This window comes from Aquila chrysaetos, chromosome 24 (assembly GCF_900496995.4).
Source record: "Aquila chrysaetos chrysaetos chromosome 24, bAquChr1.4, whole genome shotgun sequence".
NCBI classification, from domain to species: Eukaryota; Metazoa; Chordata; class Aves; order Accipitriformes; family Accipitridae; genus Aquila; species Aquila chrysaetos.
Genome location: NC_044027.1, coordinates 13,389,035 through 13,405,353, shown reverse-complemented (window position 1 = coordinate 13,405,353; position 16,319 = coordinate 13,389,035). Strand labels below are relative to the sequence as shown.

Sequence of the window (16,319 nt, the reverse complement as noted above, 5' to 3'; positions counted from 1 at the left end):
GTGTGAGGGAAGAAGAGCAGCTCCTATTTGCATCCTGCTCTCGCCACAAAGAGCCCCCAAAGCGCCTTGACACTAACCACCGGAGAAGTGAGCTGTCCCCCATGATCAGCTCACCCGGACCCACCGTGCTGCTGCTCCTGTGCATGGCCACGGCAATTGGGTAGAGCGTGCTGGATGCCTGGAGAACGTGTGAGCATCCCGCTCCTGTGCCACAGGCGATATGGGTGTCAGGGAGTGTGGTCAGACTCCAAACCCAGGAGCCTGGGGTCCTGGATCCACTTAAAAAATAGATAAGGAATTCAGGCTAGTAAATTAATGGCAAAATAATGGAAAGTTAATTAAGAAACCACCTTGAAGTCTGCAACTGTGGTAGGATCTGAGACATTTTTTTTCTGTGTTCTTCCTACCTTTTGAATGGAATAATTTCCATCTTCCACTATTTGAAAAATTAAAATATTGAGCTGGTTTAAGACAATCCTGGAGTGTATTTATTCCTGGTGAAGTTACTCCTGCTCTCAAAAAGAATCTACCGCACTATTCCTGAGTTCTCCAGAGGGAGTCTGAGGGTATGTTAAAAAGGACAGAGCCAAACAGCAAAAAGGGTAATAGTCAAGAAATTTGGCTCACTACTGAGCTCTGATATCTAAAAGTGATATGGGGAGGAGCGAGGGGAAATGGGAGGTAAGGACAGAGGTGTCTCATCAGCATGGCCATTCTGCTGCAGCGAGAAGTCAGCATGGCATCGTGTATTGGGACTTGTACGAGAAACTGCAGCACAGGAGGATACTGGAGCTCACCGTTGCTACGTGTACCTGAGTGTGCATGTACAAAAGAAAGCCTTCAGTGGCCGGCATTTAAACAGGCTTTGACTGCTTTCTGCCCATGAAGAGAGTCAGTGATACAGTGCACCAGCCTCGCCTGCAATGTGTAAATAAACAGGGAAGGCTCTGCTGAAGGAGCGCTTCTCTGGCCGGCAGTCTCGGGCCCGCAGCCATGCTGGGAGCGCTGGGCTGCAGCCGCCTGAACAGATGCCTTTTTCATACCTCCCAGCATAAAGGCTTCTTGTAGAAACGTGTTTACTTAAAGCTTTGCCCACACAGTTAATTAGGAGAGCAAGAGGCTTTAGTTACATCTAATTCTGCTCTTCAGCCTCTCTTAAACAGCGAACCCAAACACCTGCAGGGTGCATGGAGGCAGCCGGGAACCTGGCCAGTCCCCCGGGGGTGGCTGTAGCTGGGAAGGAAGGAAGCGACTGAACGGGGGCCAGCCCGGAGCAAACACCCCACTGCCTTCTTGCCCTGCAGCGTGAGCCCCGTGCTGCAGACCCCAGGGAAGGAGACTGGTGCTGTCCCACAGAAAGGAGAAGGCAGGATGGATGTGCCCCCTTCTCCCCAGGAGCATGGAGGAAGTCACTCTTAGATCAATCCCACTAGAGATGCTTCAGCATCCCGAATTCAGGAGTTGCATGTTACCCTGGGACACAAGATCTGACTCAGTTTGACCTGAATCTCAGTTTGAAATTTTTATCTCAGAGCGGTACCAACAGACTAACTGGGAAAGGCAGCAGTCGATTGCTACTGCTGCAGCAAGTGATTCTTGAAAAAACAGCATTGCAAAGGACTGAATTTCTGCCTTAAAAGTAAAGCTAGGAAGACGCTCACCACAGGAATGATAATTTCTTCATCTGGATGGGAAGGGAGAAGAAATATTTAAAGTTTAAGACAGACTGGGTTTAGCAGCAAAAGGAGAACTGCTGCTTTTGACCTTGTCCAGCAAAAACATTAGAGGTTGTGGTGTCAGTAGAGAATGACATAATGGATCAAGACAGCCAAGGTAACAGACTCCAGATCACCTGGTGGTGGAGCTGAATCCTGATCTAGGACATGCAATGCTAGATCTTGGGGCCAACCAGGGGAAAAAAAAAAAAACAGTTTAGTTGTACCTCCCATAGAATTTGATGCCATTTGGGTAGCTGCAGCCAATGTGGGACAAAAACATCTCAATCACAAAGGCAGGTTAGAAAACCTCACTCTGCCTGTGGTCATTTCAGATCAGCTCCAGGCAAAACCTGTCCCTTCCTGGCCCCTGCGATCTATCCCAAGCACATAACAGCACGGCACTGGCTGGGCCAGCTAGGAGGAGAGGACAGGCGGCCTCCTGACTCCATCATCTCTGGAAGGATCTTAATCACATTAATGCGTCTGACGTTTCACTTTCTAACAAACAAATATCTGTGAGATAACAGCAACCAGGTCAAGAGAAATCTTTCCAAAAGCTAGGAGAAATATGATCCAATTTGGACAATACCTTCAATCGTATTCTTTTTAAATAGCAATCTTCCTCTTACAGCTCTTTCTCAGGAGCACATCCTTTCTGCTGCTATGGCTAAGGTAGCTACTTTCGTCTCCACTAACAAGGGGAAACACAGACCTAATTCCTGGCTCCACGAAAAAAATTCTGAAGCCTTAATCCACCTATGCCCCAATTCCCCATCTGCAAGACGGGTACACTTGGTTCCACCATATTCCCTGCTTTTCCCCAAAGGAGTCTAAGATTTCTGGGTTTGGTGCTCTATGTTTGTGCAGTGTCTAGGCCAATCGAGGCCTTAATCTCAGCTGACATGCACACTCCTCTAATTTAAGCTATGGAAAGGCAAAAGGGGACGGTTTTTAACCATTCATTGCAAGTCAAGTTTTTATGGATTATCATAGCCGAGGAGGAATCATTTTGAAAGAATGCTGCAGTACTAACAGAACCTACCGCTTTTTGTGCATGGAAGGAAATAACTTGAAACAAGTACTGAGACCTAAAAATAAACTATAATATGTTCAGCTGGGCATTCACTAACCCCCAAGTGCAGCTGCCAGAGGATGAGTTGCCACCCATCCTTACAGCCATTTATCTCCTGCTGGGGAAGAGCGTAATGAAGCATGGAATTTGGCTGTGTACATAATTACCTGGATTAGTGATGGGATGGTGAGAGTGCACGTAAAATTCCTGTATACCCAGAGGACAGACAGTTCCTGCCCACGGTCTCTCCAGTGAGCAAGAACTGTGCGTCCTTAGATTACTGCTTACAGGGGCTTGCTTTTTAAAAGGCGACAGATCCTGGTGTGGAATGAATATTGCATCTTTGAAGAAATACCCTAGTAAATGTTATCAAAAGGGAGAGTTATCTAGGAACAAGGGCACTAACAGCAAACCTTTAATCTGTTCCCTTTTGCTTAGGAAGGGTTTGCCCTCCTCCACCTCCCAGTCTACCAGGCAACCTCCTCTCTCCCCGCCGTCATGCCTCCCCCATACAAACAGTCCTTCTGTTCACTGCCCTGCCACAGGAAGAAGAAAATCTGTGCGTAGTTATGCAGGCTGAAAGGGTTAAAGCCCCGAGAAGCCAGATCTCCATTTGTTTTTGTACTTACAATGAGTCCAAGGACTCCAGGAGGACCTGGGGCTCCCAATTCTCCCTAAAAGGAAAGACAAACCGACATGGTTACGGCCACTTTGTAGACAAACAGAGGCTGAAAGGCAGCTCAGTGTTTCAAGAGCTTGACGGGAGGGAAAAGACCGTCCCTCCCCCTTCCGTCCCCCCCACAGCCCCTTCCCCAGCCAAAGTGATCGAGAGCTTCCATCTTAGCGAGCGCGCTTGCGAGCACAGCCTCTCCAGACACAGGGCTGCTTGTTGTTCGGCAGTTATTTGCAGGACTGACTTCCCCTCCCAGGAGCAGGCTGGATAAAAGAAGCATTTCACTGTGCAGGCAGGGGAGCGGGTGGGAGCCTGCCCCAGGTGAGATGAAGACATGGGCATGGAGAGGGACCAGGGTACGGAGGGGACAGCAAAGCTAAGGTGGGAAGGGAAGGGAAAGCTGCTGCTTAGCATTGGGAAAGGTGAGTGTTTTGGGAGTGGTTAAGGAACAATAAAACTCTTAAGAAAAGGAGGGCTTGGATGAAAATTAAACTGGATAATTTGGGGAGAGGGTATGCCACCTTCTGGTGCTGGCTGATGGGCCCTGGGAGTGTGTTTGGCACATGGGGTGCTCCGAGGCTGCTCCTCCTGTACCTAAGAGCTGGTTTAAGGTGGGGAACCAGCAGCATCCTTTGCACTCTGCCTCATCCATCTGGGCTCCCGCCCAGACCATCAACTAGCCATTTCTTTAATTTTCAGAAAAAGCCCCTAGCCTTTGGGCTGCAGCTTGCCTGCAGGGAGGTGGCTCAGCACCTCTGTCCCTGGAGCAGGAAGGTCTCTGCAGGGAACACAGCACTTGCTTAGAGGACGAGTTGCTTTTAATCACACTGCAGAGAGCAGGAGACGGACTGCAGAGATTTCCTCTTGGGCCCTGTGCCCATTTGCCACCTCTTACAGACTGCTCCCAAGCAGCGCATTTTGGAAAGCACCAGCTCCTCTTAGAGGCTTTTCAAGAGCACCTCAGAGCTCACCATTTCGAGGGACAGACTGCTGTCTGGGTTTGTGGGGCTGGTTTGAATTCCCAGCTTCACCACAAAGTCCCTCCATGCCAGCTTTCCAAAGACATGCAGGTACCAGGAGTGCCAGCAGGTGCTCGATGGCATTTCCAGGCGAAGTGCAGCAGAGAAGCTGTGTCAGACCAACAAAAATCACCTATCCAGGTCCCTAAGTACTTTAGCAATCATGCGATCCTCAGCCTGTCCTCGTGTCTCCCTTGGTGGATCACCCGCTCCCTTGCCGCACTGACAGTGGGTTGCTTGTCAGGGCAAGGACCTGCTCTTACACACCTCCGTCTCGGCAGGGCCTCTCAAAACAAGTGCATTGGAAATACTAAACTCCCCATTGGCTCAGACAACCCTACCCCTGCTCTGGATCATGCTGGCTATTTTCTTTGACAGACCAGCTTAGTTTATGGTGCACATCTGGTGGAGTCCCCTTCAGTGCAATAAAGCTCCCCTTTTATGGAAAGATTTGCCTAGTGAAAGAATGAAAGAGAAGGGGACGCAACGTGACTAAACGTGCTCAGCCTCCTTGGATAAAGGGTTACGTGTGTTTATTTTATGGGAAGTGGAGTAAAGGACTATTGGGCAAGCACACACAAAAAGCATTTCATAATCTCAACCAGCCTAAAATTGCTTTTTTATGGCCGGTTCCTTTCCTGCATACTTGGGACATCTGCGGAGCAATTGTTCCTCATGGGTGGGATTTCTGCATCCTCAGAGCTACTGTAATAAGGTCGGCTTCAAGCTTTTAGTCGAGGCCTGGCATTACTAGGCTCAGCAAGAAGAGGGAATATCCCCAGGAATGCTGAGCACAGGAGCTGCACGGTAGCCTGGATTTCCCAGTAAGCTCTGCAGGCTCCGAGGGTGGCTGGGATGCAGGCTGGGTGGATGGTTGGCTCTTGGTCCTACCAGTTGCAGGAGGGACTGCCTAGATTTCTGCGTTATGTCATGCGGGTATTCCTCAAGAGAAAGGGTAAATGCGGAAACGCACGGCCTCACGTTTAACGCAAGATGATTTCCTCTTGGAAGAGGAGGGGGTGGACTCCCCTGGGAGATGTGAACAGGACTAGTTGTTAATTTGAGCCATTCCCTGGCCTGGGAAATGGAGGATTTACAGGTGCTCTTTCCTGGCTATCAGTAATGACAGGCTGGTCCCTGACCTTTGAGGGAAATCGGGCTCTTTCCTCCTTTTTTCAGTGCATGAACCAGGCACTGGGACAAGAGACAAGGACATGAATCAACAGTCCTTTCCCATGTCTAATTCCTGTGATTAAGAGACTAATTGGAGTGGCTAAAGCGCTCCGGGAACGGGGATCTGGAATGTGATGGCTCGACAGTTCTCAGCAAGTTGGTAGGAGGGAAAAACGCCCCTGCGGTTGGAAGAGTCTTTGCTCTGTCTGGAGGGGACGGAAAGAAGATCAGAGACTGTCGGCTTCAGCCATCCCCATGTGACAGCAGAGGCAGCAGCAGCGTAAGCGCTCAGTGGATCAAACAGAGGATGGGGCAGTTCAGGACCCGTGGCAGCCTGCCCGCCTGCCTACAATTTAGCTGCATACTCCACCTAGCAAACTCGGCATATTTGTGTGTTCCACAAACAGACTTTCTGGCATTTTTCTGCGTCTGTGACTCCACTTGTGACCCTGTGAACCTCCCTTTAAGTCAGCCGAAACAGTCTGTTTTCATTCTACAATCTCCAAGGCACATTAATATTTAAAAGCCGTTGATAAGATGAAAGAAGAGCAATCCTTCTGGATGAATTAACGGAAGGGACATTTGCTTCTCTCCAATGCTCTGGGAACTGGCATTCAGCTAACATTGAGCACATCTTCTGAATGGGGCTTAGACAACTTGCGAATTCAAAAGAAAACAAAACAAGTTATTTGGAAAAAAAAAAAAAGTCTTTCTGACCTCCAGGATTCCTGCTCTTCCTGGTGGGCTGGCTGGAAATAGCAATACAATCTAGAAAGTCTTCTACTTTGGGACTACTGATTCCATTCTGACCCATGGTTTAAGTCGACTGAAGGATGAGAAAAGTCCTGCAGAAGTCTTCCTTGGGAATCTAATTCTTTCAGTTCACTGCATTTGTGACTCTTGTGCTGAATTCCCACAAAGGCTGGAGTGTAGCTGAGCTTGGCTTGGTGATTAGAGTCGCTTGTGAAAATAACTTTTGTGCTGCATATATGACGAACGCGAACTCGAAGACACGTGCGGAGCGGGTTACTTTACACAAATCATTCCATCAAACACCAAGAGCAGCACTGTGATTATGTGTGAATAACCAAGACAGCAGGAATTTCAAAGATGAATCAGTACTGCTCACATGCTAACTGAGGGAGAACCAACAAAGTAATTCAGAAAATAATTTAGAATAATTAATACATCTGAGAACTTTTGCAATCCAGAAGGGCATGTTTTGTGAGTAGTGGAAAACACAGCACATACCCAACTGTTTAGTATTAAGTGCTACAAGAGCAGAGCAAAATAAACCTTATCAGCATCCAGCTGCTTCATGGTCTCTGACCATCCCGACCCAATTCCCAGGAGACACATCCCATTCTTAGAAAGCCAGCAGGGGTCAGATGGAGACCAGAGAAAGGCCAAGAACTCAGGAGCCTGGAGACTTCTCCCACGGCAGTCCCTGGGCCGGCGGAGGCATGAGGCAGGGCAGCACAAGCCTGGGCTATGGTGTCTGCCTCTCAGTGCTCCCAGACACCAGAGCGGGGAATCTGGTGCGTCTTGCACCAGTATTAACATTCACTTCAGCTGAGGAAAGGTACTGAGCTTGGAGTACTTTAGAAGCTTACTTCTACAGGCTAGTGAAATGCAAACCAAGTGGTACCAGCTTGCTAACCTGCATCACAAAATGAAATGTGGTGAAAAGGAGACGAACAAGCCTGTTTCTCTATGTACCTCAGACCTCTACACAATTGAGTACAATGGCCTGCTACTCTGAGGGTTCGCATGCACTCGAGCAGCCGCCTGTGGTGCCTTATGACGCTACGTCCCTCTGTCTCTGAGCCCATGTCTCCCTGCTATGTTCATACGAAGCTTCATCCAGAGCACACTAGTCAACAAGGTGATTGCTGTGACTGTCACAGGTTTTGCATCAGGCCCTGTGGTATGGACAACACGCTCCAGCTACTGCCTGCTCATCAGGAGCAACATCCCTACCTTTCCACTCTTGATTTTTCTTTTAGTCATACCCTCAGGATCAGAAAGCATCTATCAAGACCAAGGTGCGAGAAAGGCAATAGGTAGAAACAGAAAGCAAATAGCAGCATGATGACCTGGCAGTTACAGGATTTTGAGTCGAACATGGGAATTTGCAGCATGCTGGGGCAGGGCAGGGATGTACATTCATTTTTCAGGAGGGACAAAATCAAAATGCTAGCAGCTACCACCAAACTTAAAAGCTTCTTTCAGCTCTAACTAGCATGACACAGTACAGCGTGCTGTCTACTGCAACAAAGAAGGGAAAAAGCTATCAACTTACTGGGTTCCCATCGATGCCTGGAGGTCCTCGTTCCCCAAAATCACCAGGAAAACCCTGAGGAGAGGAGGCAAACATGAGTGTTAGTTACTGACATACCATGGTGTAAAGACAGTCAGCCTAAAAACTGCTCCCCCCGCAATCAGTGCAGCACTTTGGTAGACAGCGGGTCACAAGGAAGCGTGGGCCAGCCAGCCTGCCTGTCTTCATCCAAACCATTCTTGCTCCACCAGCACATCCGCTCAGCGAGAAGCTCTACAAGGCCAAAAGCTCTGATTCACTGCTCTCTCCTGGGGCCAATGAAGGGTAACCAGAAGTACCGTTTACAAGGCTCAGCCATGAGCTGCACATGAACTAATGGGAGCCTTGAGAGGAAGAATCAGTGAGCAGACAGGAAGGCTTTTTCCTTGGCCATGCTGTGAAAAGCACCCAATGCTGAGGCTGCCGGACACGACTTGTTCACACCTTGTCTTGCAGGCTACGTCCAGCCCACAATCAGCCGTGCCTTTTCTTAGCACCAGTTGTCAGCCCTGGGCACGCTTCATGAGGCGGGCAAGGCTTTTGCAACGCCATGTAGGAAGACAACGTGAGTGTGCATAGCAGACAGAAGGGGTAGAAATCAGTGCTTCTGTCCTCCTTTTGGTTCACCCAAGTACTCCAGTATGTCCAACAAGGAATATACAGCCTTGAAGATTATGTTGTACAGTTTACACGTGAAATGATAATCCCACATTTGGAAGATCAAACTCTGTATTTAAAGATACAGTGCTTTCTACCCTCTTTCAGGAAGAAATATCCTACTGATAGGATACTTCCTTAAAAGTCAATACTTCTTTAAAAGTCAATCCCAAATCCCTTATGTTCTGGAAGAATTTATAAACCTCACTGCAATGACTATTTTCAAAAATGGATTGTCAATCTGAATTATTTCATCCTGCCTACTAACACAATTATTTTAACAGTACCCCCTTCTCATAGGGTAGCTGAATAGCGTAATGCCTGTTGGAGCCCATGCAGATGCTTAATGGAGCTGATCAAAGATGCCTAGTGAATTCACTCTAATGCATTCACGACCTTTCAGCTTGCCAGGGGAACAAACGGTTCCAAGCTCATTACGGTCCACACCCCAGAGCTGTGAAAGACCATGTTTACTACATGAAAAAGTCACCACAAAAGACTTCTTCATCATCTCATTATATCTGATACAAATTTGGAAGACTTCAAACAATTATAGAAAAAGGAGTGGAGGTACTGAGCCAGAGCCAGAACATGGTGGTGTGACACGTTCTCTCTTGCACTCTTAGACAGACCCCGTGCTCCCCTAAGCCCCCCCAGTTCCCTGATACAAACAACTCGTACAGCAGCTTGCTCTTCCCTGTCCTGTCATGCTCTGCCTCCTTCAGAAAGAGCTCAGCAGAGGGGTACACAACCTCTGTGGTTAGTAAACCCTCTTAGTCACTAGATCGACATTTTCAAGGAGAAAGCAATTGAGTTTAAGATGGATTGGACTCAATTGTCCCCTGGGATTGAACTTCATTCAGCAAAGGACTGGCAGGGAGCAGGCTGCCAAGAGCTATCAGGGACCAGCTCAAACATCAGCAGTTTCAGTGTTACTCTGAACTTCAGCTGCAGTGGAAGGTGCTTTGGGAAGGCTGTGACACTGAGGTAAGAGAGTGCTGTGACTCTCCACTTCTTTTTCTTGCATGCCCCTTAAGATGGAGTGAGATAAAATATGACACAGCATCCACCTCCTTTGACTCTGAGCCAAAAGGAAAATCGTTTTCTGCTAAAGGAGCTCCCCATGGACAGAGCATATGCAGAGCCTAACCCTAGGCTCTGGCTCCTAGACTTGATTAATTCAGCCAGGGCTAAAATCCTGCTTTAATCTCCACAATACTCTGACTATGGGCATCAGGATGGAAAACTATGGAATATATTTGCATATAAATAGCTTCCTAGCCACAGCATCTACCTTTGTGCTTCAGTTCAGAGTGGGAACTTGTGAAACAAAGCTCCAATCACCCCTGCTCCCTCTCCTGTTTATGGTGGAGCAGTCTTAGAGAGTAACTAGCATTGCTTAGAGGAGGCTACACCAGAAGACGTACTCCAGAGACACACCAACAAGCTGCAACTGCTAGTGGGTGTGTTATTTCTAACTCAAACTAGGAGTCACAGTAAAACTGCCTTACACCCTTCTCTGGCTCCACCAGACCGTGAGATACAAAGGACAACACAACCATGTTCTGGGCTAGCTAAGAGCTTAAGAGATGGGGATGGAGCAGACAGGGAGAGGATGGTTCTTGCTGAGCCAGAAAGATGCTCTCTCTTCCTCCCTGCTCCCCTGTATACTACAAACACTGGTTACCTTGAAAAAGCAAACCTGAGGGAGGCAAAATGCGACAGCCAACAGCATTTGCTACCTGGAAACCCAACAGCAACACTGAAAATTGAAATGATCACAGTGGACAGAACAGGAGAACTATACCGGGAAGCTCTGCAGTCAAAGATGTCATCCAAGACCTCCCTTCACCTTTGAGGGTTTACAACTGCTGGTCAACACAACTAGGTAAAAAGTTTCTTAGTCAAATCTAAGGTGAGACATGGGAGACCTGTTTAAGACGACCAAAATTTTGCCACTGACTTCAGAGCCAGCATTTCACCTCTTCTGTACCAATTCCCTACAGCATTCAGTATGCGCTCCTGAACGGACACAAGATTATCACTTCCTCGCTTAGATTCAATACTTCTATTTTATGGGCATCACTGCGAATAGGAAAGTTGTCTGCCTTTTTCCAGCTGGGCACTACATCCCTCAAGCCTGTGCACATGCCAAGAAGCTGTGGTAAGCAACCACTGGAAACAGCCTTCTGCCATCTAGAGACAAAGACGTCAAATATAACGAGAAGGCGGGGGGGCTACAATTTTCTTAATGAAAAAAAGGGGAAAAATAGCTCTGCCACATGCTGAATCAATAAGATCAGAACGGAGATGTGTAGGGAAAACTCATTGCTTAGGCAAAAAAAAAAAAAGAAAAAGACTGCCTTGGAATATTTTGCTGTTTACAGTCATACAACTTGCCAAGGAAAATATGAGTCTGCACAGACTGATACTGTACTTACGCTGCCACAGATTTCAGTCACAGCCTTCAGTAGTCCCCCAACTGCATCCTTCCTTTCTCAAGAGGGCAGAGCTGGGCACAGTGACCCATGGATGCCACTCAGCAGCCTGGCCCTGGGGCTGCTGAGGTGTCTTCTGTGAAGCTAAGGTCTTGCCAATGTGGGAAGGTTTTACTACTTTGAATAGTACAATTAAATCAATATTGCTACAGCAGCATAATATCATCTAGAGGAATGCTTGCTCCAGACTAAAAGCATTTTCTAAATTTGGTTTAAATCTCTTCCAACATGATATAAACAATGCACTCTTCTGCCAGAATAAAAGTAGCCAGATAAAGAACTATTTAATTTCATGTTTCCCACTAATCTCTTTTTATGCCTCAGTTTCTAGAACTAACCTTGCTGCTTAAAGATAAAGACATAGGAGATTTGAGGCACTCGGTAATAGAGTTAATAAAAATCTAGCTTTTACATAGGCTTTCCAACAGTAGATCTCCAAGTATTTAAAAAAGCAGATTATTTCTGTGTTTTGAAGGCAAAGAGCTGAGCACCTGAGGTCACTTGGCCAATGCTATGCAGTAAGCAAGAGATTCGACAGTAAAACCCCTTCACAGCACGCTGTGATTCTCTCCACTGAGCTAGGGTTTCTGCCCATTCTCAAGATGGGATGGAAAAAGATCATAGTGGGAGGAAACAGAGAGAAAACCCAGAAAAGTGTGGGCTGGCATCATTGCTACAACAGCCAGGTCCAAGACAACACTCGGCAGCGAAGCCCTGTCCTTGCCAACACCTGATCATCCTTAACACTCCATCTGCTCTGCTGGCCTGAGCACCCCTCCCAGCCTCAGCTCGCAGATCTCTGGGGTGGTGGGTGGTCCCCTGGTACTTTTTGGCCCGAGCTGTAAAACAAACCCAGTGGAGGAGACAGATGGAAAGAGCGGCTTCAATTCAACTAACCCCAGGCATCCTACCCCAATATTTGAGCTTGACAACACAAGTATTAACAGTGTTTTGCACATTAAATGAGACCAAGGCTGGTGGCTGTGGCATGAAGGAGGATATTTCAGCATCCACACAGTCTCCAAAGACCCAAACCAGGTTGTGAAAGCTATCCCAATGCAGTCCTGTGCACAGCAGGAAACAATCAATCTTATAAGCCCCTAATGAAAAAGAAAGCACTTTCTTTCCATGGGGTAAGCAGTAGCAGTTTAAACCACAATAACAGTTCCAGTGACCACAGTGTCCTAATTTATTGGATCTCACATGTCTGTAAAAGCTATTTTTTCAGTGCCTCTCCCCTTCTGCGTGAGCCTAAAGGACAGAGATGTTCCCCAGGAACAAAACTAGCACTATTCAACTGAAACAAGCAGCCTAGGAATTACAAGCAGACTTTGTTATCCCATTTGTTTCATTCTTGTAAGCAGCACTACCTCTTCTCTCCCGTGCATTACTCCGGCAGTCTGAGGAGCCCAAACTGAGGAAGAACACATGGGGCAGGAAGCTCATTTTATGGTGCTGGCGGACAGGCAGGTCGCAACTGGCAGCCCATTACAGGAGACTTGTGAAAGAGATTAAAGAGCCCAGTGCATTCAGAGTCTCCTGACCTTCCCAAAGTGAGTGCAGAGGTTTTTTTGGTACAGAAAATCCACCATTTTTCAGGGTACAGCTGTTTTTCCAGGAAGACTGGGCCCTGGAAATTATGGTCAAGAATTGGGACGGCAAAGAAAAACACCCTAGTGAAAAATACCGAGCCGTGCATCCTGCCCGCTCTGTGGAAGGGAGGGGAGGGACATGCAGGGAAGGGCCAGGACCAGGAAGGGATGGCAAATGGCAGCAGAGCTAGGAGAAAAATGCTCGACTAACAAGTTCTGTTGGCCGAGAGCCAGCGGGGTGCTCCTCCGCAGTGGCTGAAGTCAGGCATGACAAAACTTTTGGCTCTACCTCACAGCTGGGAAATACAGAGAGGAGGTGGGGAAAAAAAGTCCAGCTGAATGGATTTCACATTGTCTGAAGGAGAATTTCAATGAAAGAAGCAAGATGAAGCTCGAAGAGAAGTTGGAGAAAAAGCATACAAGCAGATGCTTTGTACTAAGCAAGATCCAGGTGCTTCTGTGCTCTCCTGTCCCCACCCCAAGCAAAGCTTTACAGTGGTTGCACAGTTTGCCTGCACTGCACTCCGTGGAGCTGAGGAACCGCTATTAGAGAGGAAATTGAGACAGAGAGAGACGCAAACTGATTTATCCCAGGTAGCACTGAGAAGTCCAAAGCTGAGCTAGTAACTAAATCTCTATCCTTGAGATTCTACAAGAGCGCCTTAATTCCTTTTCATCCACACTCCCTGCAAAGGGCATCCTTTCATACGCCAGGAGACTCCTGCTGAGAACAACCAGACCTAGACAGACGCTGGAACCAGCTCCTCCTGCATCAGGGGATTACATCCCCCTCCACCTCCCCTTCCTTTCTTCCTCTGCTTAAAACAAACAGAGCAGCCTGCCCTTTCTTGCTGTTCTCAGCCAAAGGACTGCTCCTGGTCTGAGCAGACATCACCACTTCTTGCCTCTTGTCCCTGGAAGCAGCTGTCCTCAGGGAAGCAGAGACCAGTGAGATGCACCATGTCCTTTGGTTCCCCAAGGCCTTTTCAGGTGTGCGCATGTGGGTGGGTGTGTTGTATGTATACAACATCTGATTCAGTTTAAAACACTTTCCCTGATGGAGTAAGGGAGGCAGTCTGGCAGCTGCTGCTCTGAGGAATCCTGGCAGGTCTTCACGCCAACAGAATCCTTCTCCAAAAATAGGATTTTATTTTCCTGTTGGCTGAAGGTGAAGCTGCTCAAACCAACCAGCCCTCCTGTCTTGTCTGCGAAAGACTCTATTTGCCAGTTGGCTCCAGCCAGGTGAATCACTGCCCAGGAGTCTCCCCAGGGATGGAGTTTGCAAGTCAAACAATTTAAACCAAAAAAAAAAAGAAAAAGGTGGTGGTGGGGAAGCAGGGCTGAGGGTGAGAGAAGGCATTCACTGGAAAAAAAGAAGGAGAATAAAATAAACAAGTGTAGCTTATATTGGCAGCTTACGCCTCTGAGAGCATTCTTGGTGGAGAGAGCAGACATGAGCCCCTCCACAGGTGGGCGCAAAGGCAAGCCGGCTGGCTCAGACCCAGCGCTGGTTCCTAGAGCGGCGAGAGTCACCCTAAAGGGAGCCTGGCAAACCCTGTGCTCCCGGCGTGCCTCCTCACTAGCTTTAATTCACGCAGCTACGCAGGAGCCTTTGCCTTCTGCTCAGTCTAGACCTGGGACTGTGACAGCTTACATCCCTGCAAAGGGAGATGCCACGCTCAGCTGGGTACGCGGTGGATGGCCTGCTGCAGTTCTGCTCCTTGGTCACCCGAAAGGGAGGTTTGCTTTCTCTCCCTGGGAGACTTCACAGCTCCACGTCACATCCTCTTTGGATAAAGATTTAATGGCATTTTTAAACATAACTATCCCTCCAGCTGTGGGAGCACAGCCCTCCAGGGCAGCCCGTTCCACCCAAACACAAGCAAAATTCTCCTGAAGCCCCTTCAGCCAAACATCAGTGAAGTTAACTGACAGCCCCTCCACCCTCTTGCCCATTTGCTTTGTTCCTTTTACGCTTGTATATGATCTCTTCCCCCGTCTGTGGGGCTCCAACAGAGTGCAGATTACACAAACCCAATTACCTAATGCTGAGGAGCACTGAATCTGCCACCGCTCCTAATTATTTATGGCCAAGATTTCCACATCAAGCAGCCTTCTATTTAAGAAAGTCAAGCAGCTTTGGTCGAAATGTTTTCAGACTCAAAAGTGATAGTTGCATTATTTTTTCCTTATAATTTCTAATGAAAATCATTTTTGGGCTTTGATCTGATTTATGAATGAACATTTCCCTGAAGGAAGGAAGATGCTCTTGTGCTTAGGAGACCTTGGTTCAATTCTTCACATGCTTTTTGAATGACGACGGACAAGTCACTTAGTGACATTCTTGGAAACAAATCATCTGTGTTTTTTTTCTTTTCTTTCAGTAGAAGTTATGGGCCTTGGCACCTTTCATTTCAAACCCTTTTCCCTGTGTTTTCAGTACTTTGTTTTGCCTATTCTTTAAAAAATGAAATACATGCTAATATTGTCCACCTTGCCAGGTTATTTGGATGATGTAATCATGAACATAGGAACACGTGCTGATACCAGAGTGATAAGTAACAATGCAAGCACCTCACCACAGAGATTTGGGAAACTCCAGACGTGTGGAATACATCTCGGGCCAAAAAGAGACGGTGACATTTGCTCTGGGCTCGCACCTGCATTTCAGAGTGGTGAACCAGGGCCAGAGGGAAGGAGAGACCAGCTGCCCAGTTTCAGTGTCCAACTTAAGCATTAAAAAAGTCACTGATTGCTCAAACCAAATCTATTTTAAAAATTTAGGTTAATAAAGAAAAACTATAGCAAAGAATTGACTTAGATGGCTAACAGGAAAAACCCAATTCATGGGCTAAAACTCTCTCAGTAACAGAGGAGTTTTGTTGATTACTAATTTTCAGGACCTCCACTTGACTTTTCATGCAAACAATGATTAAAAGCTTTTTTTTTTTTTCATCAATCAGTTCCTGAAGAAGGCACTAAACTTTTTGGTGCTATGCTGGGGTATTGGCACAAGACAGAGTGAGCTCCCCAAGTCCTGTCCATCAGTTCCTAGAGGCCATTTGTGCTTCTTCCTGCAGCTCATCTTGTGGATTTACCTGTACAAATAGGTCCTCAGCCCACGCATTTCTCCACTAACTTTAGCTGGCCACATCTGAAAGTACATCTCTATATGCACAGCGCCTACAGCTGAACCTGAACTGGGACACCAGCTGGGAAGGAACGCTTTATGGATTGGAGGATAAGTTCAAGTGCTCAGATGAGTCAGGCCCGAGCAGTGAAGCTATGTGGAAGAGTAAATATTTATTTTCTGAGGATATACACAGATAACATCATTTAGGATCAGTTAAAAAATCATTCCCATTTCTTTCAAATCTTAGGAAATGGCTTGTGGACCAACACACTGAACTACCACCTAGCTAAGTGGGAAGCCACAGTTTACCCCCACTTCTTTAGAAGTTTTTCAATTTTAATTACAATGTTTCTTTACAACATTTCTCAGTGTTTAAAGAGAAGTACAGCTCTATTCTTCCTCCTTTTTTTGGTAGGTAACAAGGTCTCAGTAATAAAAGAGACATGGCTGGACCCTTAGCAGCC

General features: G+C 47.2%; 1 protein-coding gene across 2 annotated transcripts in view; it reads right to left on the bottom strand.

Moving 5' to 3' along the window:
- COL27A1 (collagen type XXVII alpha 1 chain) overlaps nucleotides 1–16,319 on the bottom strand; it is a 164,868-nt gene that overhangs the window by 88,316 nt on the left and 60,233 nt on the right. For both annotated transcript variants that reach the window (XM_030000304.2, XM_030000305.2), the window contains 2 exons: nucleotides 7,958–8,011; nucleotides 3,420–3,464 (listed from right to left, as the gene is read on the bottom strand). In XM_030000304.2, coding sequence (XP_029856164.1) covers nucleotides 3,420–3,464; nucleotides 7,958–8,011 — 99 coding nt within the window. The remainder of the gene's footprint in view (nucleotides 1–3,419; nucleotides 3,465–7,957; nucleotides 8,012–16,319) is intronic.